General features: G+C 42.4%; 2 protein-coding genes across 2 annotated transcripts in view; one reads left to right on the top strand and one right to left on the bottom strand.

The window, feature by feature from the left end:
* Med12l (mediator complex subunit 12L) overlaps positions 1–27,253 on the top strand; it is a 309,618-nt gene that overhangs the window by 97,187 nt on the left and 185,178 nt on the right. The gene's annotated exons all lie outside the window — the stretch shown is intronic.
* P2ry14 (purinergic receptor P2Y14) overlaps positions 13,464–27,253 on the bottom strand; it is a 41,785-nt gene continuing 27,995 nt past the window's right edge. Inside the window, exon 2 of the mRNA XM_051157202.1 lies at positions 13,464–14,689. Within this exon, the coding sequence (XP_051013159.1) occupies positions 13,646–14,665 (1,020 nt within the window). The 5' untranslated portion in view covers positions 14,666–14,689 and the 3' untranslated portion in view covers positions 13,464–13,645. The remainder of the gene's footprint in view (positions 14,690–27,253) is intronic.

Consider the following 27,253-nt stretch of genomic DNA (forward strand, 5'->3'; position numbering starts at 1 on the left):
GAGTACCCATGTAATAATTTTTGTTATATTTTGCTTGCTGTGTTAATGAAATTATTTTCTTATGTTTCTTTTTGCTGTTTAAGTTCACCCAATGGAAAAACTTGTTGAACACAATGGCTGTTAACTATTTCTATGCAAGTATTTTTGAGTAGTCTTATGAATATATATTTTAAAACCTTCTAGAACATGGCTCTATGTGTATTTGTTACAACATCTTCCAAAAGAGGGTCAGTTATATCTGTCTTAAAACATGTAACTTTATTGGACCTGGTGGTACTCATTTATAATCTCAGCCCTTAAGAGCAACGCTAGTTTCAGGTCATTCTTTGCGAAATGGCAAGGCTAGTCTGGTCTACATGAGACCTTATTTTAATCTAAAGCCAAACAAAACAGAACCCCCTTCTAACTTTCATAGTAGAGAACCACCACAATTGAGCCTGATAACGACAATACAGTCTTGTCATGATCCTTTAGGAAGAGCGCCCAGGCTTGACTTATGGGCTCAAATGAGGCTGAGCTCCCTTTGGTGTGGTCTGGTCTATCTCTCAAGTTTCTGGCCATGGGTGGTACTTTGTGCTATGCCTCTTGATCTGGGCAGTTCACTTTTCTATTAAACAATATTCTTTTGCTTTAAAAGCAAGATCAAAAAAAAAAAGATCAAAAAAAAAAGATCAAAAAAATAAAAAAATAAAAATAAAATAAAATAAATCAAAAAAAAAAAAAAAAAAAAAAAGGCAAGATCAAAAGCATCACTTCCATAAAGCAAATCTACATGGAGTTTCCTGAAGAACCCCAGAAATTGGACAGTGTAAAACCTAGGCTTCTTGCTGGGAGGTGGTGGTGTACGTCTTTAATCCCAGCACTCTGGAGGCAGAGACAGGCGGATCGCTGTGAGTTCGAGGCCAGCCTGGTCTACCAAGTGAGTCCAGGACAGCTGAGGCTACAGAGAAACCCTGTCTTGAAAAAACAAACAAACAAAACAAGACAAACAAACAAACAAAAAGCCTAGGCTTCTCATCCTTTAGTGTTTTAGCAGGAGAAAAGCCATATGCTGTGTGCCAGGACACTGGAAGATTACTGACAGTGGAACAGCTCAGCAACCATAAAATCCTTCTTTAAGTCAGACACCTTTTAAAGCCTTATTAAGCTTTAGCTACTTAGAATAGTTAATGTATGTATTTTTCAAAATGTATCTATTAGCGTTATGCACGTCCGTGTAGCATGAGTGTGAGTGTGCCTCAGTGTGCATGTGGAAGCCAGTGGAGTCAGTTTCCTCCTTTCCCCTTTTCTGAATTCTGGGGTGGAACTCAGGTCTGCTCCGACCTTACGCCTTTATCAGCTGAACCATCTCATGGCCTGCTGGGTTTATATTGGAAAGGTGCAATGCACGCACTTTCTTAAGTGCCACTTAGAGGCGACAGGGTCTTCCCTTTTCCCAAGAGGAGTGAAGGCTTATAGGATACCTGGACATTGTCATTCTGTGCCAACCTTAGTGAAAACTGTAAAGCACCTACTGTTTACATTTGATGTATTTACCCTATTTACACTTAAAAAAAAAAACATACTATGAGCTGTGTTGGGTGGTTATTATAATCTCAAGTATATAAGCTTCAGTCCACTGCTTGGGTAGCTGGCAAATTACAAAGCCAAGATGCCATCTCCATCATATTTCAGAAGCCACAGTAAAGTCAGTGACGATTCTGATGTTAATGGGTAATGCAGTATGGACCAGCCCTTACCTGAGGTTCATGTAGCAGGAATATTCTTAGCAGTTTCCATGTAAATCAGCTGAAGTCAACTTCTTAGTTTTAACCCCCCCACCCCAAGCACACTAGTAATAAGAGAAGTGTAGTCACCCCTTGTGTTTTATAGTGTGTATGTGTGTTCACATGCATGTGCATATATACACACATGTATATATGTTTAAATATATTAAAAGGCTGGTTTTGGGTCTTTTATGTAAATTTCTGTAAACTTTCAAATCTATAGTGACTTACTTTTCCCTTAGTATCCCTGATGTCTGTCTTTGTTTTCAGTGCTGGGCTTGAACTCACAGTTTTTACACATCTAGCATGATATGTATTACTGAGTGACACTTCTGCCTCCTTAATCCCAAGTCTCTCTTTAGATTATCTGAATCTTCACTGTCTGCGAACAAGACCTACCTCTCTCTGTACTTAAGCATGTGGTGGGATTTTAGAGTTCTGGCACTTTAATGATACATGGATTATTTAGTGATGACTATTTTCCAATCCTCAAGTCAGTTGAGGAGACTGCACAGTGATCAAGATTACAGCAGTTTACTTGAGCAAGATGAGGATATGTGCTTGTTGGTCATTCTCTCACTCACAGACCTTATCCGTCTTTCTTTCTGGGAGTCCTTCCTGTCGTCCTGTGAGCCCTCGTCCTCAGAGGAGACTGTCATGTCTGAATGCCACTCCAGGCTCCTCTGACTTCCTCATAGGCATTTCAGATGTTATATAGGGACAATAAAATAGTTATTTGTTTCTGTTAGTGCCCTATTGCTTGAATAATTATATGGCAAACATTTTATTGGCAAGGTTTATGATAAGGAGAAACGTTAGAATGGTTTGTTGTGTTGGTGTTCTCTGTAATTTGGACCGTCTACTCCAGCTCCAGAGTTCAGAAACCAACTTCAAATAGTCACAGTGTAACTGTTCACTCGGTAATGCTGAGAGTCATGAGTGCTTTGCATTTGCTTTCACTAAATTATGTCTAGGTCGCCATAAGAAACAGTTTCTCAGAGCTTTGCACATCTAGATCAGAGGCAATAGTGTACCCTAACAACATCCCGTGCTCTCTATCTTAAACCTGAGACCTCAGAGCTTAATAAACATTGTGGCAACAGTATCCCTGCAAAGTCGCGGAACTCAGCAGTACTCGAGCAAAATCAAGACAGATTTTAAATGCCTCCCTGGTTCTTTCTCATAGATTGCTCATTCCTTAGGTGGCAAAAACTAAACCAAACTGAGACTTAGAAGGCTTTCCATGGAAGTCATGGTAGACATACTTTGAACTTTGCTAATGGAGAACTGGTAGGGGAAAGTCGGGGTGTAGGGCCTGGTGGGGAGATAGATCATGGTCTTACCTATTGATCTAGTTAGAAAACCGAGCAGCTCAAGTTATCCTTGCCTAGGTAATTAGTCTCATTTGCATTTTAGTTTTTAAGAATACAGATAACATCAAAAGAAAGTAGGAAATGCTGTTAAAAGTCCACAGCTCAGGTGTAATTACAGTTTGATTGTTGCCACCCTGCCACCAAGTAACCTTGTGACTTTTGGCTCTTTCTACTTCAACACTGAAAATCATGACTTTGGTTTCTATGGAAAAGAAATGGAATTAGCTGATTGTTGCAAAGGACGTACCTGGCTGTGTCTCCTCTGGCCTGAGCAGGCCTGGGTCCAGGTCTTCAGTGAGGCATGAGCTGTTTAGTAAGCCACAGTGACAGCAGGCCCATCTTGGAGGGTTGCCTGCTGAACTAAAAATTTCCTTTCCTTTCTGTGTGGTTTTAAAATGGTAGAGACTGACGTAGATGAAACTGTGGTTTGCAAATGGTTTAAACTGTTTGAAAGTCTCTTGAGGAAGTTTTGTGAGAAAAAACTTAGTAACTCAAATGTGTCATTGTTTTAGAGAAAATAATTTTCATTTACTCATTATAGTACCTTGCCACTTTTATCTTTATAAATAAAAGTGCCTCAGCCTGTTCTGTTTTATAACAGTTTAAAAAATACCGGTGTTAATATCTTGAAAATGCATTATGGATTAAGATAGTAAGGAACTTAAACAGATAATTGTTTGATATAGTTAATGACACCAGCACTTCAGAGGAACAATTAAATACTATTGTTATAGTTTATATTTCTGCTGAGATGTTTATTAATTAAAACAACAACAACAACGTGACTGGTAGACACCTGTAAAGGCCAGCATTCTGGAGGCTGGGGCAGGGTGATAGCCAGGAATCTGAGGCAGCCTGGGCTCTGTGGTGAATTTAAGACCAGTCTAGGCTGTGGAGTAAGACTGTCTGATGACATTAATACAGTATAGCATCTGGTATGATATAGTTTACTCTTTCATTCTTGTTCATGCCAGAAAAATATTTTATACATTTACTGTTTTGCATGTACACATATGTCAGAGCATGTTTGTGGAGATTCTGTGACAACATTAAGGAATCAGTTTTTTCCTTCTACCATGCAAGATTGTACTCAAGTTGCCAGGCGTGGTGGCAAGCACCATTTTGACCATCCAGCCATCTTGCCAGCTCTGTATTAGAAAAATCTTGAATTAAAAATAAAAGAACATCATTGGAACAACAGAGAGATAACTGCTATTCACTTCTTTGGTTTGTATAACTAACTTTTTCCTGTGTTTACATAAACTGCAGAAATGTTATTGTGCATATGGCTTTCCTTCACATGTGGTGCATGTAAACCAAGGAGATGGCTCAGAAGGGTAAAGACTTTGTACAGGTCTGACAAACCAAGTTCAGTCCTCAGAACCCGTGTAAAGGTAGGAGAGACCCACTCTATAAATTTGTGCTCTGACTGGCACTTGTACACCATGACTCACACATATCCACACTCACGCACACACATAATAATGCATTTGTACATATTAAAGAATGTATTATGAGGCTAAAACAATCACATAATATTCCTCAGCTTGACCCAAACAACTTAATAAGTTGAGGTATGGATTTAGCAACTCACACCTTACGTTGCATGATTAACTGGTCTCCTTCAATGAGAGCATGTTAACTGGTGTCTAAACGGAGCCTAGCTTGCTGGTCTGAAGAAGTTTTGCCTCATTCGTGCTTGGCTTTATTCTACTTTCATAAAAATAGACCCCTCCCCCCAGCCCCTTTCCTCTCTGAGTTGCCAGAGATCAAAGCCTTGAGCATGGTAGGTATGAGCAGGGCTAGTTTTCATCAAAGTGAATGTGACCTTCTGGCCCCAAACTGATTTTGAAGACTGATAAATACACCTGCACACTTTTAACGTGTAAATGCCAAGCTGTGGCCTCTGTAGGAGAGCCTTTTGCAGCACAGAAAGTGCGTTGTTCCGTCAGAGCTTTCATTCACTGGGCGTAAGTGGGGGGAGGAGAATTTAGAGGTGGAATGGGTTGCAAATTGAGTGGTGAATAGCTTTAGTGTGCTGGAAACTTGGGAGAGAATATTTTGGTAAGGTTTTTTCCTCTATTTTGGGTAGGTGCTTCATCTGTTTACTTTGTTGGTTTACTTTAGGTTTAGATGATCAAAAAGTGCAAGAAAGGAACTGTTGTTAAAATTCTAAGCCCACTGTTTATGTTTGAGCTGCCAAATGTGAGCAAGCTAAAGGGCCCTCGTTCTTTATCCCTGAACCTTCATTTCTAGGGCAAGAAGAACTAATTTGCTTGCTTTTTTGTGTTTATGAGATAGGATCTTTCCACATAAACCCAGGGTGGCCTCAGACTCGCAGGAATCCTCCTGTTTGAGCCGTCCCATCACTAAGGTTACAGGTATGTGTCACCAGGCCTGGCAGGAGCTAATTTTGTTGGAATGAAGCCAAATTTTATTTTTTATTTTCTGTTTTGAGACATGGTTTCATTATATAGCCAGGCTGGCTTTAAGCTCCAGATACCCTGCCTTAGCACACTAAGTTTGGGAATACCGGTCCTTCCGCGCTCTCATATTGAGAATAGAGTAAGTTCTCACATTAGGGTTGTTGGAAGAATATTTTTCCCCCATTGCCCTTCATAAGTTTTAAATTTAATTTTTTTAAATTTTGTGTATTTCATATATGGGTATTGTATCTATATCATTTTAGCCTCTCCGTCTTCCTGCCGTAACTCTTCCTATATCCAATATTCATCTCAAATTCGTGATTTCTTATTTAATAATTATTTTAAACACACATGTACATATAAATATAGCCTGCTGAATCCATTTGGTGTTGCTTGTAATTGCATGTACTTAAAGCTGATTGCTTCAGATTAGATAATTTATCAGGAAGCTCATTCCTTGAAAACACTTGATCTTTTTTCGTCTTGAAGGAGCCTGTGTTTCTTTATCTGAGATTTTTTTTCATCCACATTGGTATGTCAACTGTGGTATCGTTGTATGTACAGTTTCCATGTCATATATCAAAGACACTGTCTCCTAGCAGATGTCCTAGTCCTCTGATGCTTATAATCTTCCACTTCTTCTTTTGAGATGTTCCCTAAGCTTTAGGTTAGGGATTGTGTTGCAGATGTATACACTGGGACTGCACACCCCTCAGTCTGTTAACTCTCTGCATTTTGACCTATAGTAGATTTCTTTAATGATTTCTCTCACTGCTGCAAAAAGAAGCTTCTTTGATGAGGGTTAAGAATGACATTTATCTAAGGTATAAGCATATCTATAATGCAGTCAGGGGTTATATTGGTTTATTAAAGAAGCATTGGTAGGTTCTCCTTTAGAACCCGTGACTTCACCACCTAGGCATAATTGGCTAGGTTTACAGTACCAGGCGTGATTTCCTCATATTGAGTTAAACCTTTAACCCTACTAGAAAGCTTTGTTTAAACATCCCTGAGATATCAGTGCCATCGTTTCACTGTTGGGGATATCTTGCCTTTGCTGGCCCAGTTGTAGTTTGTAGGCATCACAGCTGTGTATGGCTGAGGTTGCTTTTATCCCTTGGCAGCTCACATAGCATCTTAGGATACTTTGAGAGCCCAGGGAGGAGGCTTCAGGTGAGGCTGGTTCAGTTCTTCCTCCTACCTGTTTCTTCTGTGTGCGGCGTCCTCAGCAGTAGGGTCTTAGGGTTAAGTGGTGGGAGGCAACCAAGGGCAAAAGCAGTAGCCTGTACTGCTTGGGGCACTCCCTTCATTCCCTTCCCAGTAACAAACAGCTAGAGGGGGGCTTTCCCTTCCCTCGCCTGACACTGGAGTTTTTGCTAGACAGTCTGTGGCTCTTAGGGAAAGCCCCGGGTGCTGTAACTTCATTCAAACTGCATGTGTGTATGTACATACACACACACATTTGTATATGCATAGTCTGTAGGTATTTTAATTGGACATAAAATAATGTTCCGTTATGGAATTTTAAAACATTCTTAGTGTCATGTGTCCCTCCTCCTGCTGCTTCTCCCAGTTTCGTTCGCATTGCCAGGCACCTTTCCTCCCCTTTTCAGCTTCCCCGTTCATAGTGCCCGTGTCCTCCTGTCCCCTCTAGAGCTCTAAATACTAAGTTTTTCATGCAAAAGTTTAATTTCATTTGGCAGAAGCTCCTTCTATCTCATTAAGTGTATTTTGTTTCCAAGTACTAGTTTGTCAGTGTTACAGGAAGTTGCATGTCATCACCAGCCCACTATCTCAGAAACCCACATGGGAAGAAATGGGGTAAAGGTATTTTTCTCTTATTTCCATCATGGCAACAGTTTTGAGAAATGACATTTTAGTAATTTCATGTATATTTTTATATGTATAAAAATGCTAATCTGCCCTATAAGATTATAAACTATTTTATGGCTCACTATGCTATCCATAGCATAATTAAAAATATTAAACATAATTGCCAAGTAATATTGTTTTCAATTGAAAATTAATATTTTTGAGAAATTTGTGTGAGTCCTGTATCTACATCGTTTCTGCCCTTCCTCTAACTGTTATGTCCTTCCCTTCCTTTCAAAGTTTCAACCTCTTATTTTTAAATTATCATTGTCACATACGTATACACATGTTACATAAAGCCTATGGAGTCTTGCCTGTGTGTGCATGCAGCCTGGTCTGACCACTGGTATTGGATAACTGACGTGGGAGAATGACCCCGGATGAAACTGGTTCTCTCTCAGCAGCCTCTGAACCTGTCGCTCTTCATCTAGGGGCAGGTCCTTATGGATGTCCCTTGTCCACACTTGCATGTCAGCTGGTGGTGTTAATTATGCCAGTTTTGTTTAGAGTTTATAGGTGCCTTTCCCCTGTCGCCTCTAGGATGCATAGTCTAGCAGCAGGCGTCCTGGTCCCGTGGCTCCTGTGTTCCTTCTGCCCCCTTCCCAGGTGGTCATTGCTGATGTATCAGTTGTGGCTGGGCATGCTACAGACCAGATTTAGATCTGTGTAGTCATCTATCTGTTTAAATAAAGTAAATAAATAAATAGCAAACAGTTTCTCTAATGGAGGTCTAAGAAATATACTTATCTGTGGGTTTAGGGATAAGTATTTGGAATGCAGTTAGAGATTACATTATTCTATGGAATGATAAGAGTTTTCCGTTTAGGGTGTATGACCTCTATAGCCGTGTTTTGTTTGTTTGTTTGTTTTTGATTTTTTGGCTAGGTGTATAGTAGCAGGCATGAATTCTGTCCCGTTGAGAGCACCTTAAGATTAGACAGCTCTTGTTTATCACACTGTTATGGGAGTCTTGCTGGTGCAGTCGCTGTTGTGGTCTGTGGGCTTTACAGCTAGGAAGGACTATGGGTTACGTCCTCTGATGGTGTGAGAGCCAGTCTTCAGAAAGGAGGCTTCCAGCTTAGTTACCAGCTTGACCCCTGCGAGTCCTGTATCCCAAGTGTGTCTTCACCAAAAGGGTCTTACCTTCAGCTTCTAAATTTGCCTCTTAGGGCTCTCTAAAACAGGGAAAGTCCAGAGGGTCAAGGGAAAAAGCTGAAAGGCACAAGCACAGGCCCAGTTGGTAATGTTAACCTCAAGAAGAACACATTTTCCATAGAGATAACAACCTGCTATTCAGAGAAACCCTGGGCTGAGGCAATGATTCTAAAAGGGGAAATGTTTGCGTAATTGTGGGGAACCAGGGCACTGAAAAGCTGCCCCAGCGGGGTTCTGAGAAGTGGAGCTTTTCTCATGTATAGGGATGAAAGTCACTCACTAAAGCTATATATAGTGTCCCACTCTGCCATGGACTCTGAGCTGCTACTCTGCATGTCTGGAGAAGCCAGACTGGAAGCAAGCATCTGAATGGCAGTCTGCTTTCAGAGAAACCTTGGTACATGGTAATAACAGCAGAATGTAATCACATGCCTACATTTCTTATTCTTTAACTTTCTTCACCAGAAATGTATTTGATACCAACAGCTGTGTGGGTTTCCCAAAGACATACCTGGAGCCATCAGACTTCTCTTTGCTTTACCCATCATGGCCACATTGGCTTTTTTCTGTGTTCTTTACTATTATTATCTCTTTCTCTGTTTTGTTTGTTTGTTTTTGTTTTGTTTTGTTTGTTTGTTTTGTTTTGTTTGGGTATTTTGAGGCAGGGTTTCTCTGTGTAGCCTTGGTTGTCCTGGAACTCTCTCTGTAGACTAGGCTGGCCTCGAACTCACAGAGATAGACCTGCCTCTGCCTCCCAAGTGCTGGGATTAAAGGCATGTGCCACCACTGCCTGGGTTCTTATTATCTCTTTTACTTGGCACATTTGGACTGGTGGACAAACTTAAACTATGGGAATTGTTTAGAATTCCAGTTATACTTTGAAATAGAAGGAATTTGGGCAGACTTGGTACTTTTAATGTATGTGACCACTCACTTATAAGCCAAGTCGGTACCATTATATACAATGTAAAAACATAACCGCATGTAGATAATACACTTGCACATAGCCATACAAGAAGGAAGAATAAAACACCCGAAGATCTTGTTGTTCATAATTAGGTCCATCAGTTTTTTTAAAGGTGTGACTACACATCAGGTGCTTTCCATCACTTTTCACCTTATTCCGGATCATCCTGCCTCCACCCTCCCAGTGTTTGGATTACAGTGTGTGCTCCTGTGTTGCCTTAGATGGTTGGTGTGTGTGTGTGTGTGTGTGTGTGTGTTTTAATGGTTCTTTTGCAGAGATGCACGTTTGTGAAATTGTGATCCACATGCCATTGGATTCTAACAGCAAATATCTGACCCAAAGGAAGGAGTGACTTTTCATCGATGATCACACAGCAGTAGTAAGAAACAGATGCCCACACATCTGTTTACAAAAACCTATATCCCAGCGGTTATCAGTGTGAATTGCAGCCCCTCTGGGGTGGGGTAGGGGAGTATCAAACAACCCTTTCACAGAAACCGCAAATCAGATATCCTGCATATGAGTTATTTATATTATGATTCGTAATAGTAGCATAATTACAGCTATGAAGTAGCAGCGAAAATAATTTTATGGTTGGCGTCACCACAACAAAAGGAATTGCATTAGGAAGGTTGAGAAACACAGCCATCTCCCTGATCTCCATCAAATTCATTGTCTTTTTTCCCCCACTAGTTATTATTGCATGCTAATATGTATTGGTATGTACATAGATATTCTTAAATATAACCTGATCAGTCCCTGTAATGTTACCTGCATGCATGTTTTCGAGGCTGATCTTTTGGCACTGGAAAACCATCTTAGATGTTACAGTTTATATAACAAGTTTACTAGTTGACATGCCCTAGTGTCTAAAGTTGTGGGTGTAGCTTTAATGGGGGCTAACATAGGCAGCCACTGTAAAACCAGGCTTAGATTTGAACCAGTTCTTTTCTGCCTTCCATGATGGGAGCTCCCATTCCTAGCAATTCATGCAATTCGGAGTTTCCATCTCTGTAGCATCCCGTAACAGAAGGTGTACTGAGGGTGAACCTGGGGTTCGCTCTCATTGGGTAAGTTTGGATCCTGTTCCATCCCAGCTGTGACTGCTGGAGTCAGACTGGCTGCTTGTTTGCCCAGTGCTAATTCCCCTCTGCTAGCTTTATGGCTCAGAACATAGAGATCCGCTTGCTCAATGGAAACTGTTTCTTTCTCCTGCTAAGAAAAGAGTGTGGAGGCTGAGGTGGAGGGCCGAGCAGGTGAACGGTACTGAGGAGGGTTTACAAAACGTCTGCTTGGGTCACCTCCCTCAGGGGACCCCATATAATTGTGGTGGTGCACATCATTGTGAATGCACTGTGATTCCCGCTCCAGATATTGCCTTCACAAAAACACATTAAAATTTGTTGTCATAGGTACTTGAATCAGTTAAACATAGAAACCTAACCTCTCTTCAGGTAAAGCAAGAACAGGGGGTTTAGTAATTGGGGACTTTTCGTTCTTCCTGGCTGTAGTAAAATCTAGTAAAATACCCTTGTACTAGATTTCTGCATTTAGACGTTGCAGGATGGCCACGGACATGTCTTCATTTAATTTGCACAATGGAGTATTACTCGGCTGATAAAAATGACATCTTGAAATTTGCAGACAAGTGGATGAACTAGAAAACCAACATACCAAGTGAGGTATCCCAGACCTAGAAAGACAAAAATGATATGTGTTTACTTATGTATGGCTATCAGCTGTCAAGTCAGTAATAATCAAGTTAAAATCCATAGAACCACAGAGGGTAGGTATAGAGTAAGGGAGTAGAGGGAAAAGACAGATCTCATTAGGAGAGGGAAACAGAATAGATATGGATGGGTAGGAAGAAGGCTGGAATGGGAGGATCAAGAGGTAAGGGGGTAGAAGGGGGGATTGTGGGAGAAAATATGGGAAGAGACAGCTAAAATTAAAGAGCATTTGAGGGGTAGTATAAAAATAGTAGAAACTTCCTAAAATATATACATATATGAAGGTGATCTGAATGAAATTGCCAAATAATGAGAGAGACATTCCAAACTGGCTATCTCTTGTCACCAAATGAAGCTCCCGGGACCAGGATTAGGTTACATGTTTGCAAGTTGTTGTCCAAAGGGACGTCACAGGAATCCAAAAACAACCCAGGTGGTTGCCAAGACTATCTGTTGCTCTCCAAACTGACAACAAGGTTCCACTGCTGAAGACAACAGCCACACAAATCATTGTACATGGAGAGAGTGAGTTGGTGTCTACATAGAGCATTCACCCCTATGTTCCAGCATCTTTGGTATAGGAAGGTGCCCCGCAAACTCTCAAAAGAGAATCATTAACACCAAGCCAGCCACAAGCCCTTTATCTATAATGGTGTACTGCACGCAAGATACTCCAGTACAACAATGGCACAAAGGTTGTTGGGAGTGACCAACCAATGATTGATTTGACTTAAGGCCTAACAAGGTCAAAGCTCCATGGGTTTACATTTCTCATATAGACGAGGAAGCAGCTTGGCTAGAGCTAAGAGGCCTGACTTTTGGTGAGGCACAAGCTCTCACATCACCATCCTTTCAGGTTTTTTTGTTTTCCTACCACTGTTGACTTTGCTTCTCTTCCATACGATGTTCTTTGGGCACTCTGTGTTGTGGCTTTGTCTGCAGAAGCATGTGCAAAATGTTCCCTTTGGCCTCTTTGGCTACTCTGGTGTTGTCTGAAGCGTGTTTAGGTTAACTCTCTGTTGTCAGCGCTGCGTCCCTTTGCTTCTAATTTTCCTGCACTTTAATAATAGTTCTGTCATGCGGTAATTGCTACTCAGCTGTGGTTTCCCATCTCCTTATCAGCCTGACATGTCATTTCCTCAAACTTGTTGCTTTCCTGTTAGTTTTCTGCTTTGGCATAAGTGGTTACAAAGGCATTCCTTAGCTCTACAGGGCAAAGTGACTTTCTTTAAACCCACTCATTTGTATTTATTGACACAAGCATTCTCTGTGTGGCCTTGGCTGTCCTGGACTCTCTTTATAGACCAAGCCTCAAACTCACAGCCTCTTCCTCCCTGAGTGCTGGGATTAAAGGTGTGCACCACCATGCCCGGCTGGAAAGTGACTTCCTAAAGGACAAGTTTTACTTGTACTGTGGAGAAAAGAGGATAGAGGTTGAAGAGATAGCTTGTGTGGCCCAAGCCTTACTTGGTACCTTTCTTACATTTGCTTCAGTCGTCAGGTAAGGGAGAATTTGCTCAGGATATGGGAGTTACGAAGGATAACAAATGTAGTGCCGTTCTCACTGCCCATGCTCATTTAGCTAAGCCCATACCGTGAGCTTAGTCACCAAGATCTGTCAGATCTCGGTGAGTCTTGTTCTTTCTGAGAGTTTACATGACTGATCCTGGAAGCATGGAGCCCTTTGGAAGATAGCAAATGATGCCGAGCAGAACACAGACAACTTTCTGTTTCAGTTTAGGCTGGTTATAGGCTAAAGTTAGAATAGGACTCACAGCATACGAAGTAATCGTTTGGGAAAGCCAGAGGCAAGCAGAGTGTTTCCGTTTTCTGTGTAACCACCGTCCTTGCTCTGCAGTGTGTGACTAAGCATACCGTACTAACCCAAATGCATATATGAGGAAATTCTGGGGCGTCTCTTCACATGTTGATTGTTAATAAAAAAAAAAATACCTGATGGTTTTGAACATAACTTATTTATTGGTACATATATAATGTCAAGTGTGAAATAGATATGAACATTACTTAGAAGAATATTTAGGAGGAACATGTGAAAGATTGGGGATCTTCTAAGAAGCCAGCTAACAGCAGAGAAGGACTTTAGTTTTGGTAATTCATAGACCAGTGTAGACCATGCCATTTCTTCATTTCTTTAATTTCTAAAAAAAGTTTTGTGCAGCAGACTCTAATTTTACATGGAAACTTATGTTTGAGTTTTTATTGTACTTTTTTGGATTCATGCTTATTATTGGATAGTATTGCTAGGTAAGTTACTTATCATCACAAGCATGGTTTTTATTCATGCATCTTAACAATCACGTAGCAAGATGGACAGTACTTGGAAGGGGATGGGAATTTACAAAGTGTCTGTGCTTTCATGAGTCGTATTTCCTCTTTTGGTTTTGGAAGTTTCTAGGTCATTCTGTACTTTCAGTGGGATGTGTAACTTTTTATTTAAGACTTCTCTAAATGGCTGGCATAGGAAGAAATAAATAATGGGGTCCAGACACACATTTGCAGCAGAGAGTAGCAGAGTGAACTCTTTCACATAGAGCAGGGTTTCCTTTGACTGGCAGCTGTAATGCGCTTCTGTCTGACTCTTTGTGTAGGGGATTCTGGCAATGTGGTAAGGTACAAAACACACAAAAAATACGAGCACAATGCTGAATATATTGCGGCTAGACTTCCTTTTGACGGAGATGGAATTCTTTCTGGACCTAAGGTGAGACTTAAAGATTTTCCTCGTTATGGCGGTGTAGAAGATGATGAGCAGAAGAAAGACAATCCAGAAAATGCTCACAAAGGCATAATTCGATGCTTTGTGCCACTTGCGTCCCAGGTCATTTTTCAGTTCCATGCAGTTTATCTTCGTAGCCTCTTTGCTGACACTCTGGTTTGTCAGGATGATGTTTGGGACTGCGAGGAGAAGCATGAGCATCCATACAAGCACGGAGAACAGCTTGCTATAATTCACCGAGTGGATAATGGAAGTCAAAGGGGGCTTTACAATCTTATAGTACCTGTCAAAGCTAATGATCCCAAAGAACACGATGCCGACGTACATATTAACGTAGAAGATCACGGCGGAGAACCTACACACAAACACATTCACCTTCAGGGGACCTAGGCCTGAGTCACCAAGGACCTTGAAAGGGAAGGTCAGGCTCATCAGAAAGTCAGCCACAACTATGTTCTTGAGATAGATGATAAAGCTCTTAGAGCTGGGCACATAGAAGAACACCCATCCTGACACTCCATTCAGGATGATGCCCGTGATGAAGACCACACCGTACAACACAGGGACTATCTGCTGCGTGATCAGGGTGTTCCGGGAGCAGGGCTGGTTTGGAGGTTCTGTGGTGGTTGAATTGGCCATCTCGTAACTTCCGGAGGAAAGGATCTGTACAGGGAAGCAGATGAGTTACTTAAAGCACAATTTATGGCCTTCAAGTCATTTGTGACTTGTAACTAATAAAATGCGGGAACATGAACATGGTGAAACCCACTATTTTCTCCCTCTCTTCTGCTCTCTCTCTCTCTCTGTCTCTCTCTGTTTCTGTCTCTCTCTCTCTCACTCTCTCTCTCTGTCTGTCTCTGTCTCTCTCTCTCTGTCTCTTGTCTCTCTGTCTCTCTGTCTCTCTGTCTCTCTCTTTCTCTTTCTGTCTCTGTTCAGGAATCTCAAAGCAAGCTTCACCAACAGGATATAGAAATTAGAAGAGGGAATCCCAGACACTGAAGACACAATAGAAGAAATAGATACATCAGCCAAAGAAAATGTTAAGTCTAAAAACCTCTTGGCACGAAATATCCAGGAAATCTGGGACACTGTGAAAAAGAAAAATAAGAACAGAGGAAGGAGAAGAAACACAGGTCACAGGCGCAGAAAATAGTTCCAACAAAATCATAGAAGATAGAAAAGAAGTAGTGACCACGGAGAAGTCGAGCTGGTGCTCACGTAGAGCATCGATTGCTGTGTTCTCGTATCTTTTGTACAGAAAGGTTCTCTTCATGCTATCAGATGAGAAACATGAGCACTAACCAAGTCACAAACCCTTTGATTTGCAATGGTGTCCTGCCCTGCAAGGTATAAAATTGCCACGATGGCACAAAGCTTATGGGAGTAACCAGCCAGTATCTGTCGGACTTAAGTCTCACTCCAAGACATGGCCCATGTGCTCAGTACTGACTGGGTACCAAGAACCTGAGAGTGGATAGCAGAAGGGCTTAGGGCAAAACAAATCATTACTGCTCTATAAAAAAGAAACGTAGTGATAAAACAACTTCTAACGATCTTCGGCTATACTCGTATGTCATGCCTTGTTTGGCTATTGTCAGAGCCATCTCCTCCTGCAGCAGATGGGAACAAATACAAAGACAGCCGGATACCACACTCATGCACACATGTCACACACGCACATGCACAGGGAGGGAGGGAAGAAGGGAGAGAGCACTGACTGACTGACCGACCTTGGGGCACTCAGCCCTAAATGGGATGCCTCCATCATATTCCTCATCTTAGAGCTCAGGGCTCAGGGAATCCACAGAAGAGGAGGCAGAAAAGTGTAAGAACCAGAGGGGATCAAGGATGACAAGAAAACAGTGCCCTCTAAATCAACATGATTGACACTCCTGGACTCACAGATAAGAAGTGCTACCACAGCCGGCTCTGAGTTCTCATCTTGATGTGGCCTAAGTGTCATCACTTAGAATTTTGTGTCACAAGAGAAGAAACGAATTAAATTTACTGTATACCATGCAGTTTTTATTTGGGGAAAAAAAAGCCCTTTGAATTTTACTTTTTATTTAAAAACTAAATTATTCAATTTTAAATTCTAATTGTGTGTGTGCATGCACATGTGTACATGTGTGCATATGCTAGTGCTCATGCAAGTTGGAAGTGTTAGATTCCTCTGGAGCTGGAGTTACAGGGATTATGAACTGTCTAATATGTTGAGAACTGATCTCAGCTTGTCAGCAGGAGCAGTGTTTCTCCATATTGCTGTGTTGAGCCCAGCCCTAAGAATACACTTTGGCAATTCAGCTTCTATAACTGTGATCTGTCAGCAGGTGTGTTTGTTGGTTTTTATTGTACTAGCTCCTGGTTAGTGATTTGATTACTAAACTCTTGTGTAAAACTGAGCAGCTGTTTGACTGTGTCGGCCATGAAGTGTTTGGGATACAGATTTATTTGTTTATGCCGGGAATTCATAGGTTTAATGTGTATACTCTTTATTTTTCAAGCCTTTTCTCTCTTGCCATTCTGTAGAGAGTGTAGCCTCATTCCTGACTTACACCTACTAAATGTGTGACTAAGGTCACACCATCCTCCCTTCCTTGCAAGTCTGTGACAGTTGTTCCCAGGCATTGCCATATGGGAACAGAGCTGTCCCCAGTTTTAACAGTTCATTCGGCTGGGGGGGGGGGGGCGGCTGCGGTGTGGGCTTTGTGTATTATAGGAATAGGATAAGTTTAGCAAAGGAGCGGCTGGGTTTGATTTTACCTGGTCTAGCTTCTCAAGTTGCAGCACATGCATATCACGTCGGAGCCCTGCTGTAATGAGAGCGCAGGTCCCATGGCTCTGGAGCCCAGCCTGATGACTGGTCCAGGGATCTCTGATTAGCATGCTTGCTTGTTTGTTTATATTAAAGTGTACAAGAAATATCCAATACATTGTGAAGAATAGGAAAACATAGCTATTTTCTATATAAGGGCTTCTTCATTCAGAACAATATTACCATCTAGGTTATCTTAAAGCCTAGGCTCTTCCTTAGTTTACTTATTAATGACTCTACTCTCATCATCGTCTTTATACAACTTTGTTACCTCTTAGGCTGTAGATCCAAAAGCCTGATTGACAACAACAGATAGTGCTCAGTGTAACGTATGAAGGATTTGAGTTGTTTTAATGGAAAGACTAGGTCTTTGTGTAGGAAGGGCATTGCACGACCCGTGGTAGCATGTAGCACATGCCGATTGAGAGTGTCATGCTTGACCTTCAGCATGTTTACCCCGAGCAGGGCTAATGAAATATAATATTGTATTATATTTACTAAATTCTGAATCAAATATAACACAGGTCAAATGTCCCTTTTCTAAAACGAGTAGAGCCAGAAGGATTTGGGGTTTTGTTATATTTGTGTGTTATGTGCACATGCGTGCATGTACATGTAAGGCATAGATCAGCTTTTTTTTTCTTTTGAGGCAGCTTCTCATGTTAGCCTGGGACTTGCCAGGTAAAGTCGGTTGCATGCCACTGAGCCCCAGGGGTGTACCGGGGTCATAGGTGTGCACATTACTTTCTTATTTATTTATTTATTTTTTATTAATTTATTCTTGTTACATCTCAATGGTTATCCCATCCCTTGTATCCTCCCATTCTTCCCTCCCTCCCATTTTCTCCTTATTCCCCTCCCCTATGACTGTTCCTGAGGGGGACCTCCTCCCCCTGTATATGCTCATAGGGTATCAAGTCTCTTCTTCGTAACCTGCTATCCTTCCTCTGAGTGCCACCAGGTCTCCCCCTCCAGGGGACATGGTCAAATGTGAGGCACCAGAGTACGTGAGAAAGTCATATCCCACTCTCCACTCAACTGTGGAGAATGTTCTGCCCATTGGCTAGATCTGGGTAGGGGTTTAAAGTTTACCGCCTGTATTGTCCTTGGCTGGTGCCTTAGTTTGAGCGGGACCTCTGGGCCCAAATCTGCCTATCATAATGTTCTACTTGTAGGTTTCTAGGACCCTCTGGATCCTTCTGCTTTGTTATTCTCCCTTGCTTCTCTCATCTAGAGTCCCAATAGGATGTCTTCCCATTTGTCCCAGTTTCCTGTTAAGTGAAGACTTTTATGGGACATGCCCCTTGGGCTAGTATGCAGATATAAGTGAGTATATACTGCACATTACTTTCTTACCTGGGCTCTGGGACAAATCATAGCTTCTCCTGCTAGTCCAGCAAGCACTTTACTAATTGAACAGTCTTGCTAGCTGAGGAGATTAGTTCACGTTTTGCATGCACCGTGTACACGTAGCCCAAAGGGGATGGATTGCTTTCAAATCACACCGTATCAGTATCCTCTTATGGTAAGCCTTTTCCGCCTCCTCTTTGTTCAGAATGGGCACGGAGACAGGCCTGGTATTTCCTCCTGCCCTTTCTAGTCCAGACATGACAATGCTGTAATCAGAGGTACTTTTGGAAAATATTTGTCTTTCACCTGATTTTTTTTTTTTTAAGGTTTGTTACTATGCATGTGAGTCTGTGTGAGTGTGCATGTGTGTGCTTTGGGGGCCACAAAAGGGTGTGTGATCTCTTGGAGCTGGAGTTAGAGGTGTTTGTGACCTGTCTGGCGTGGATGCTTGGGGCAGAACTCAAGTCCTCTGCAAAAACAGGACGTGCTCTTAACTACAGAGCCGTGTCTCCAGTCCTTTGAATCTTACCTTAATGGAAGATGGTAAAGATATTTACAGTATTGTAGGCATGTATGATTTGACATTTTCTCAAGAAAAAAAAATTGTTTTTACTTCCCTTTGATTTCTCTTAAATAATGTGCTGCTTACTAAGTGTCATCATCAGGGGATTTTATGTTTTTAAATTCTTTATAGTAATTGCTTTAAAATATTTATGTTAGTTAATTATATCATACACCTCATAAGTCTGCCCTCAAGTCTCTAGGCTTTCTGGGTATTTTGGAAATTCACACCTTGACCTTTGTCCCTACTTGTATTGCCCAACATGGTGATTCTTGCACAGGCCATCCATCCGTGGAAGGTGGCATGTGATTTCAGGGAAGAGTGGCTTTGTCACACTCCCCCGTTTCCCAGAAAGTCTCCTACTCCGCTGCGTGCCAGAGTTTGGCAGGAGCTGTTTCAGCTGCATTCTGCGCTCTGACCTCCTTATGTCTTCTCCAGCTAAGCCAGTGGGAAATTTGTCGTCTTCACCTTCACCCAGAAGAAGGCATCTTTTCCCCTCCTCAACTGTTGAGGATATTCAGGGTGTGGGAGCACACACCCCAGAAGCCACTAAGGCTCTAAATTTTGAGTTTCTTGTCCTTCCGTCAGTTGGCCTAACTCCTGACTTCTGTGTCATTTGATGTTGTTGTTGAAAGTCTCTGTTCCTGTATCGGAGTGTGGCGCTTGCGTATGTTCTGTGCTTCTTGCTAAAAACCCAGTATCACCCATGCATCTGGTTACTAAAGACATCAAATTGTGTTTGCTGGGCGCCATGGGAACCATCAGTCTCGGAGAACTTGAAGGGAGCTTCTAAGCCTGGGGTGGCTGGATAGAGTGGCACTTTAGGGTTTTAGGGCCCTCACTGAAGGAGGAAGATGACAACAGGGCAGCCTTCCTGACCATGTGACAATGAAGATCACATGTGAATTGGCTTTACTAGGTGAGGACAGGGACCTCTGTCATATTGTGACAGAGACTAGTATAGGAACAGTCATGAAGACACACAAGAGGTTATAGGGTAATGGAGACCTGGGTTACCTAAACACTTGGCTAAAAACCTTGCCCAGGTGCCACTATTCATCACCATTAGGAAGCCAGTGATTGCAATGGTTAAGTGGCCAAGGTGGATAGGGTAGGTTATGTCTGTCTAAATAGTATTTAAACATAAATCTATTAAACTCACGAAGTCAGTGCCTTACTTTAGAGAGAGTGTAGAGGGTGTGTGTGTGTGTGTATGTGTATGCCCCCATGTGTGTCCATGTGTGTTCATGCACATGGGATCCTTTGGTTTTTCTGGAGTCCTTTTAGGAGTCAGCCTTTCTTTGGGGAAAGGCATGTATATGCATTTGTAGGCATGTTGGCTACTTTGTGTTTTAGAGTTCTTCAGTTTCTGTACTCATCTTCCGTGTAGTACGATACAGAAAGCCTCCGATTCCCTCGCCAGTCTCTGTAACAGATGTCCCTTTAACTTTGGTTTGATTCAGCTCCAGTCTTACATGCTGGTGTCTGAGACTCTGCTGCAGGAGAAACTCAGAGCTGCTACATAAATTGGGACACTACATGGAGTCCCCCAAGTTCCCTAGCGAGAGGAAGCCCACCTGTCTGCTGCTAGTTTTCCATGTTGGTAGGTGTGAGCCCTGGATAGGCCTACGACTTAGTTCTTGGCCTACTGTGTCTCTCCAGTCAGTGACCCACATATACTGAAACACGTTCTGATTTGACAAATGTCTGGTCTCTTGTCATGTGCAGCTGTGTTAGTTAGCTCACACTTGAGAAACTCTTGTGTGTTCTTAGGCTGAATTTCAGACCCTGAGAACTCTTCCATCAAGCGTAAGCTCGGGTCTGTCTTGACTGCCTTCTAGTCCAGACTTCAGAATTCAGAAAGATAAGCTGCACGTCAGCTTATCTAGGGATACGCGCTAGATTAGTATGGACAATAAGCCGGTAAGTGTCCAAACTTAGTGCTGTAATTCTAACCACTTCCCCAAACACAGTTAGCGAGACTTGCAAAACCATGAAAGCCTGCCACATCCGGCCCATCCGAGAGCTTTCTGTATTGAGTGTCTTATGATTATGCCTGAGGATAATGAGAGATGCTAGTGGAGGAGGGCAGGGTGTGGGGATGCAGCCACTTGTGCCCTCCAGAGCATGGCCCCGCTGTCCACCAAAGATGAAGGCCTGGAACAGTGCTTCTCAACCTGTGGGGCATGACCCGTGTAGATCAGATGTTTACATTATGATTCTTAACAGTAGCGGGATTACAGTTGTTAAGTATTAATGCAGTAATTTTACAGTTGGGGGAGGGGGGTCACCACAGCATGAGGAACTGTATTAAAGGGCCGCAGCATTAGGATGGTTGAGAACCAATGCTCTAGAGGCTATGAAATAGCAACACATTACTAGCCTCTCTACCACAAATCTTATCTGGATAGCCTGGGTGGCGATGTGGTAAAATTTAACCTGTTACTTTCGGAGTAGCCCAGTGTTTCTTAGCCATGGACTAAACATATTTTCGGTGGCCCAGCTCTTCCTTGGTGTCTGTTTTGTGCAGAACCTCTGGCCTCTGTCCACTAGGTGGCAGTAGTCCTCTGTGGTTGTCTCCAGACATGGCAGTAATTTCTAGATTAGCTGCTTAATGGTAGATGCATATGGTATGCCTCTGATCCAAGAAGATAACTTAGCTGTTGTTTTGGTGCCAGACCTTACGTGTGTGTAAAATACCAGACGAACGCATAATTTTCTGCTCTTTTGGAATAGTGGACAGGCTATTCAGCACAATGATTGAAAAGAAGCGTGAAAAGGAAAGCATATCTGTGAGAGGCAGAGAGTTTTAGTTAGAAGTGTGGCTCAAATTCTTAATGCCTTTGATATTGTAATAAGTGTCAAGTGGCTCTGTCTATCAGACTTTGCATCTCTAAGGAGAGTGCAGTAGCTACCTCATAGGGTTCCTGTTCCTGTAAGCATTAAACACCTGGCAGCTGGCAGCGTGTGAGTCAGTGAGGACATCTTCAGCGTGGGAGTAAATAAGCTCACAGCAGAATAAGCAAAAGCCTTGGGAAATGCTTTGTCTCCCAGCCTCTTGCTTCCCCTTGCCTCTACGTCCTTATTTAGGTTGACATTTTTTTGTGCTGAGACACAGGACCGCAGGAAGCAGGCAGACCCTGTGTACAGTGGGCTGAGCTTCCCTGGGTGTGTAGCCCAGCATTCCCTCCCCTGCCTCCATGCAGGGGTGTATGCTGTGAGGCTTACCTTCTGATGGCTGCTCTTTTCTTGGTACAGGAAAGTAGAGCTCAGGACCAAGGGTGAAATACCGGGCTTTAGGCTCTTATTTCAGCAGTCAGGGCTAGCCTAGTCTGTGGTGAGACTGGCGTGAAGCTCTGCCGTCCTGCCTTCAGAGCTTTTTAGACCTGATTGTTCTCTCTGGAACATCTAAGCTAAGCATCCTCGGTTCCTGTTGTTTGTTTTTTTACCCCCCTCCCAGAAGTATTGCTTTGGAATACAGGGCCCTATTCTCTAGAGCCATGCACGGAAGTGAATCTCTGACCCCTTCTGGCCCCAGAGAGATGCTGTTTGAATTTCTCAGTTAGGCACTTGCACTTAGACCTTCCAGTTGTGGTCCTTAGGCCATTAGTTGATATCCTTTGGTTGTCCGTGGAGAAAACAGATCTCTCTTTCTGGGAAAGCAGTAGCTTTTACTCTAGGTAAATAGCAACCACTGACTGCATGTTTGTTTAAGAATCAGGCTTAGATAGCCAAAGGGAAGGAATATAAGTGCCCAGGACTGATAGTGGGAATGGAAAACACTGCACAGACATAATTCCCAGCTACTTTGAACCCTGAGGTATTGTGTGTTCTCTCCCTGTTCTGAGTACTGACCCCGGTTGGAAGGATCAGTGACTTCTGATTATAATGGATTGTGTTAGGACACTAGCTTGTAAATTGAGCAGTGCTTAAATGAATACTTGACTACTTATATCTGTGATTAGAGAACAGCCATACTCCTCTCAAAATTTGCAGAACTGGAGTCTGGAGGGTACAACGTTATGCAGCTGAAAGGTGTGGTGCTTGGGGTGGGGGGGAGGGGGGCGCCAGAGAGGTGGCTCAGTGGTTAAGAGCACTGTCTGCTCTTCTAGAAGACCTGAGTTCAATTCTCAGGACCACATGGTGGCTCATAACCATCTATACTGGTTAGATGCTCTCTTCTGGCATGCAGGTGTACATGCAGATAGAGTAGTCATACATAAAATAAATAAAATTTTTTTAAAAAAGGGCCGTGGGAAAGGTGCTTAGGGTACACGTAGATAGTCTAAGACTGACTTTTGCCTTAAACCTTGACCTACAAACTGGGATTCATTGTTGAACTAGGTATCTTTTCCAGCATTCTACTTGGGATTATTAGTATATCATCTTCCTTTCCAGTAGATTTTAATAGGATCATTTAAGATTCTTAGGAGAAAACAGTCTTCATCTCTCTATGCTCCATGGTAGCTATCAGATACTGTGTTACTGTGGTGTGATAAAGTATGTGAAAATACTGTTAATAAGTCAAGCCCTATTTTCTGTTGGTAGCTATAGCTGAAATATGTACTTTGTGCTTATGATTTTGTTGGACCCTCCTTTGGCCAGTGTATATGTATTTAGGTATAGGTGTGTACGTTTGTGCGTGCGTGTGTGTGTGTGTGTGTGTGTGTGTGTAGAAAGGGTTGCCTGTAATTACCTCCTTCACATTTTTCTCCTAATTTTAATGTTTTTCTTTTGTATTTTCACTATCTCACTTTGCCTAGGTGCTACTTTCCCTCAAGATATAAAATCTTTTCCAACTCCGTAACTCAGAGTAGAAAACCTATAGATCTAAAAATCCTGTGTGTGAGAGCTGCCATACATGTCACAGTGTGTCTGAGGAGGACAAGGGCAGCTTGCTGAAGGTAGCATTCTTCTTCTGTTTTCCTCCTAGAGATGGAGCTCAGATCTCAAGCTTGTCAGCAAGGGCATTTACCTGGGAAGCCAGGCTCCCAGTCTGAAATAAAAGAATTGTCTCTTTAAAAAATTAAAAAAAAAAAAAGTTTATGTATCAGTGTTTTACCTGCACACATCTGTACATCATCTGTGGGCCTGGTGCCTGTGGAGGTTCCTTGGAACTGGAGTTATAGATGATTGTGAAGCTGTCATGTGGGTGCGGGAGTGGAACCTAGGTCCTCTGGAAGAGCAAGCAGCCAGTACTGTTAACCAATGAGCCACGTCTCCAGCCTCAACTATAGACTGTTTATAGATACCTTTTATCTTAGACAGTTTCACAAACTCTGACCACCCGGGCTTAGTGCCTAGTTAGTTGACCTGTTTTGCCTAAGGTATTATGGGAGACGGAAGATAAATAGAATGTAGATCTGTACCCACTGTGCAGCGGACGGAGCCTTTCCTCCAGTGGCAGTGCTAAAAGTAGCGTCTTTTCTATCTGCCTTACTAAAAGTCATTTTAGGTCTCTTATGTACCACTCATTCCAATCAACTGTGCAGGAGAAATTTAGTCTGTACTAGTTTTTGCATCCCTCAATGGAATTTTTAATGTTTCTCACATGCTCTTTCTCTGATTAAAGGGTCATCTTAGTCAGACAACCAGTTTCATCACAAGAACATACAGACACTGGGGCAAAAATAGCTGGAGGCCCGACATCTGCCTGTGATTGTGTCTCCGGCCTTTGTGTGGCTGCAGACCTGCTGATCTCAGGTCAAATGACACCTCCTCAGGCCTTTTCTCTTGGACGCGTGCAGCAGCCACGCTCCTGCTGTATCCTCTAACAGCTCACCAGGCAGAGTTTCTTTAAATCTCTCTATTTAAAGTAATGGGGGCTGAAGAGATAGCTCAGTGGTGTAGAGCTCTCGCAGACACCTGGCTTCTGTTCCCAGCATGTACACGGTGGCTCACATCCATCCTTAAACTTCGATTCCAGCGTGTCCAACTCTGTCTTCTAATGTCTTGGTGTACATACATGCATGAAAGCCAAACATTCATATGTATAATATAAATGCATCTTAAAATTAAATAATATTTTCAGCCTCTTCCCATTTGCACGTGTGCCTGCGTCTTGAAGGCGAGCCGCCTGAGTGCAGAGCTTACTGCTGCCCTTGGCTTTAGGAAGGTTCAGAATTGTATGGGACTGGTAGCAGCAGCTCAGTGTCCACTCACTGCCTTTTGTCACATAGCTGTAGGCAAGTTAAGCACTTAAATATCAAATCATGAGTCTGCTCAGAATCTCAAGACTTTTTCAAAGTGTGTGTTCTTTTGTAAATTGCCATATCCTATAGGTAAGACAAATTATGTAGATGTCTCTGGTCACAAAACTGAAATGATTTTGACTCATGATCTATTATGCATTCTTATTGCAGTGGCCAAGCATGGTTGACTTTTTTTTTTTTTTTTTTTTTTTTTTTGGTTTTTCGAGACAGGGTTTCTCTGTGTAGCCTTGGCTGTCCTGGACTCACTTTGTAGACCAGGCTGCCCTTGAACTCACCGTGATCCTCCTGCCTCTGCCTCCCGAGTGCTGGGATTAAAGGCGTGCGCCACCACCGCCCGGCTGGTTGACTTTTTAAATTTTTACTTTATTGTTAATTTTTATCTCCTTCCAACCCAACAGCACAAAAAGGCAGTCCTGTGATTATGAGTGTGTACATGCAGCCCAAGGCCTGCCTGTGACTGGCTAGCCTTTGCTTCTTCTCACGAGGTCTTTAACCTTTACTTTTCTGTTTCATAGTTTTGTAACAGCAGTATATATGCACGCACACACACACACACGCACGCACACACACACACACACGTTCCTTAAAATGTCTGTGTACTTGCATATAACATGTATATGCAGGTATATAAAATTTTGATTTTTCTAAAAATATTTTATTACATCCATCCATCATTCTTTCCTCTCTTTCCTCTCTTTCTTTCTTTCTTTCTTTCTTTCTTGGGCATGTGCATGCAAAAATGAAAATATAGTAGAGGACAGCTCATGGGAGTCCGCTTTCTCTGCCATGTGGTTTCTGAGATCAAGCTCAAGTCTTAAGGGGTGGGGGGATGATAGGTGCCTTTACACAGTGAAGCATCTCTCCAGCTCAGTCTTTTGATAAAAAACCCAGTAGTTGTTTATGATTTTTATATTATCGTATTGACACATGCATATGTGTAAATAAATAAAATCGTATTTTGTGTGTACAGTTTGAATCCCTATTGCCCCAAATGCTTGGGTCAAACGTATTTCAGATTTCAGTGTGCTTGCTTTTTTTTTTTTTTTTTTTCTTTCCTTTAATGGTTACATAAACTTTACTGGTGAGGTGTGGCTGAGCTGAAAAATCTAAATTCTTGCTAAGTTTCAGATTTGAAGGCACTCTGATTGTTGAGTTAGGGGTTTGCATCTGTATTCCTACACATTATTCATGTTGCTAATTTTTTCATCTGAGTTGTGCGCTCTTACCACAGTTTACTTAATTAGTTTCTTTCAGAGAGCAGAATTACAGGAGATTTTAATTGACCATCGTGAGTCACAACTCCCCGATACTGGGGCAGGATAACAGTAGCAACGTGAACTCTGCTTTTAACATGGTAAAATGAACATTTAGACTTAGAAAGTTTTACATGAATGTATCTTTAAATGAAACATGGGTAAGAGATCTATTGGATCATTACACTGTGTAACAAAATGTCAGGTAGTTGTATGTGGAACTTTAGCACCATGTTGCTGTTGTGTCAGTTCGTCCTTGACCCTTTTAGTTCCTACAGTCCTTCCTTCCCGTCTCTGTGGCCTCTGCCTAATGTTTGTCTGTGGGTCTCTGCATTCGTTTCCATCAGTTGTTGGGTAAAGTCTCTCTGATGACAGTTGGGCTAGGTACCTATCTATGAGTATAGTAGAATTTCATTAGAAATCATTTCCTAGGTCTCTGGGCTATCTAATATCTGGGTCCTGGCCCTACAGAAAGTGTTGAGGGGGAGGTGGGCTCCCTGTCATAGCATGGGTCTCAAGCTGGACCAGTCACTGGTTGGCCACTCCCACAAGTTCTGTGCCACTTTAACCCTAGCACATATTATAGGTAGAACAAATTGTAGGTTGAGGGATTTGTGGCTAGGTTGGTGTCCCAGTCCCACCACTGAAGTCCTGTCTGGTTACAGAAGATGGCTGGTACAGGCTCCATATTGTTAGGAGTCTTAGCAAGGGAGTTTCCATTGCACTAGGTTTCTAGTTTGTCCCAGAGATGTTCCCCAGTTCCAGTTGTCTCTTTCAGTACTCTCTTCCTCTGTTCCCCCCACCCCTAAGCCCCCCTCTTCCCATCCCAGTGCTCCTCCAGACAACTCCCCCGCGCCCCCAGCCTCTATCCACCCTTGCCTATTCTGTCTCTGATGCTGTTGCCTGCATTCAGGTTCCTTTCCTTCTACTGTGATGCCTCCTCTAGCCTTAGTAGGAGGACAAGAGGGGCCTAGTATTGCTGTACCTTGATATGTCATGGCATATTCCTTTCATCTCATTACTTGTATGAGATTA

This window comes from Acomys russatus, chromosome 15 (genome assembly GCF_903995435.1).
Source record: "Acomys russatus chromosome 15, mAcoRus1.1, whole genome shotgun sequence".
Lineage (NCBI taxonomy): Eukaryota > Metazoa > Chordata > Mammalia > Rodentia > Muridae > Acomys > Acomys russatus.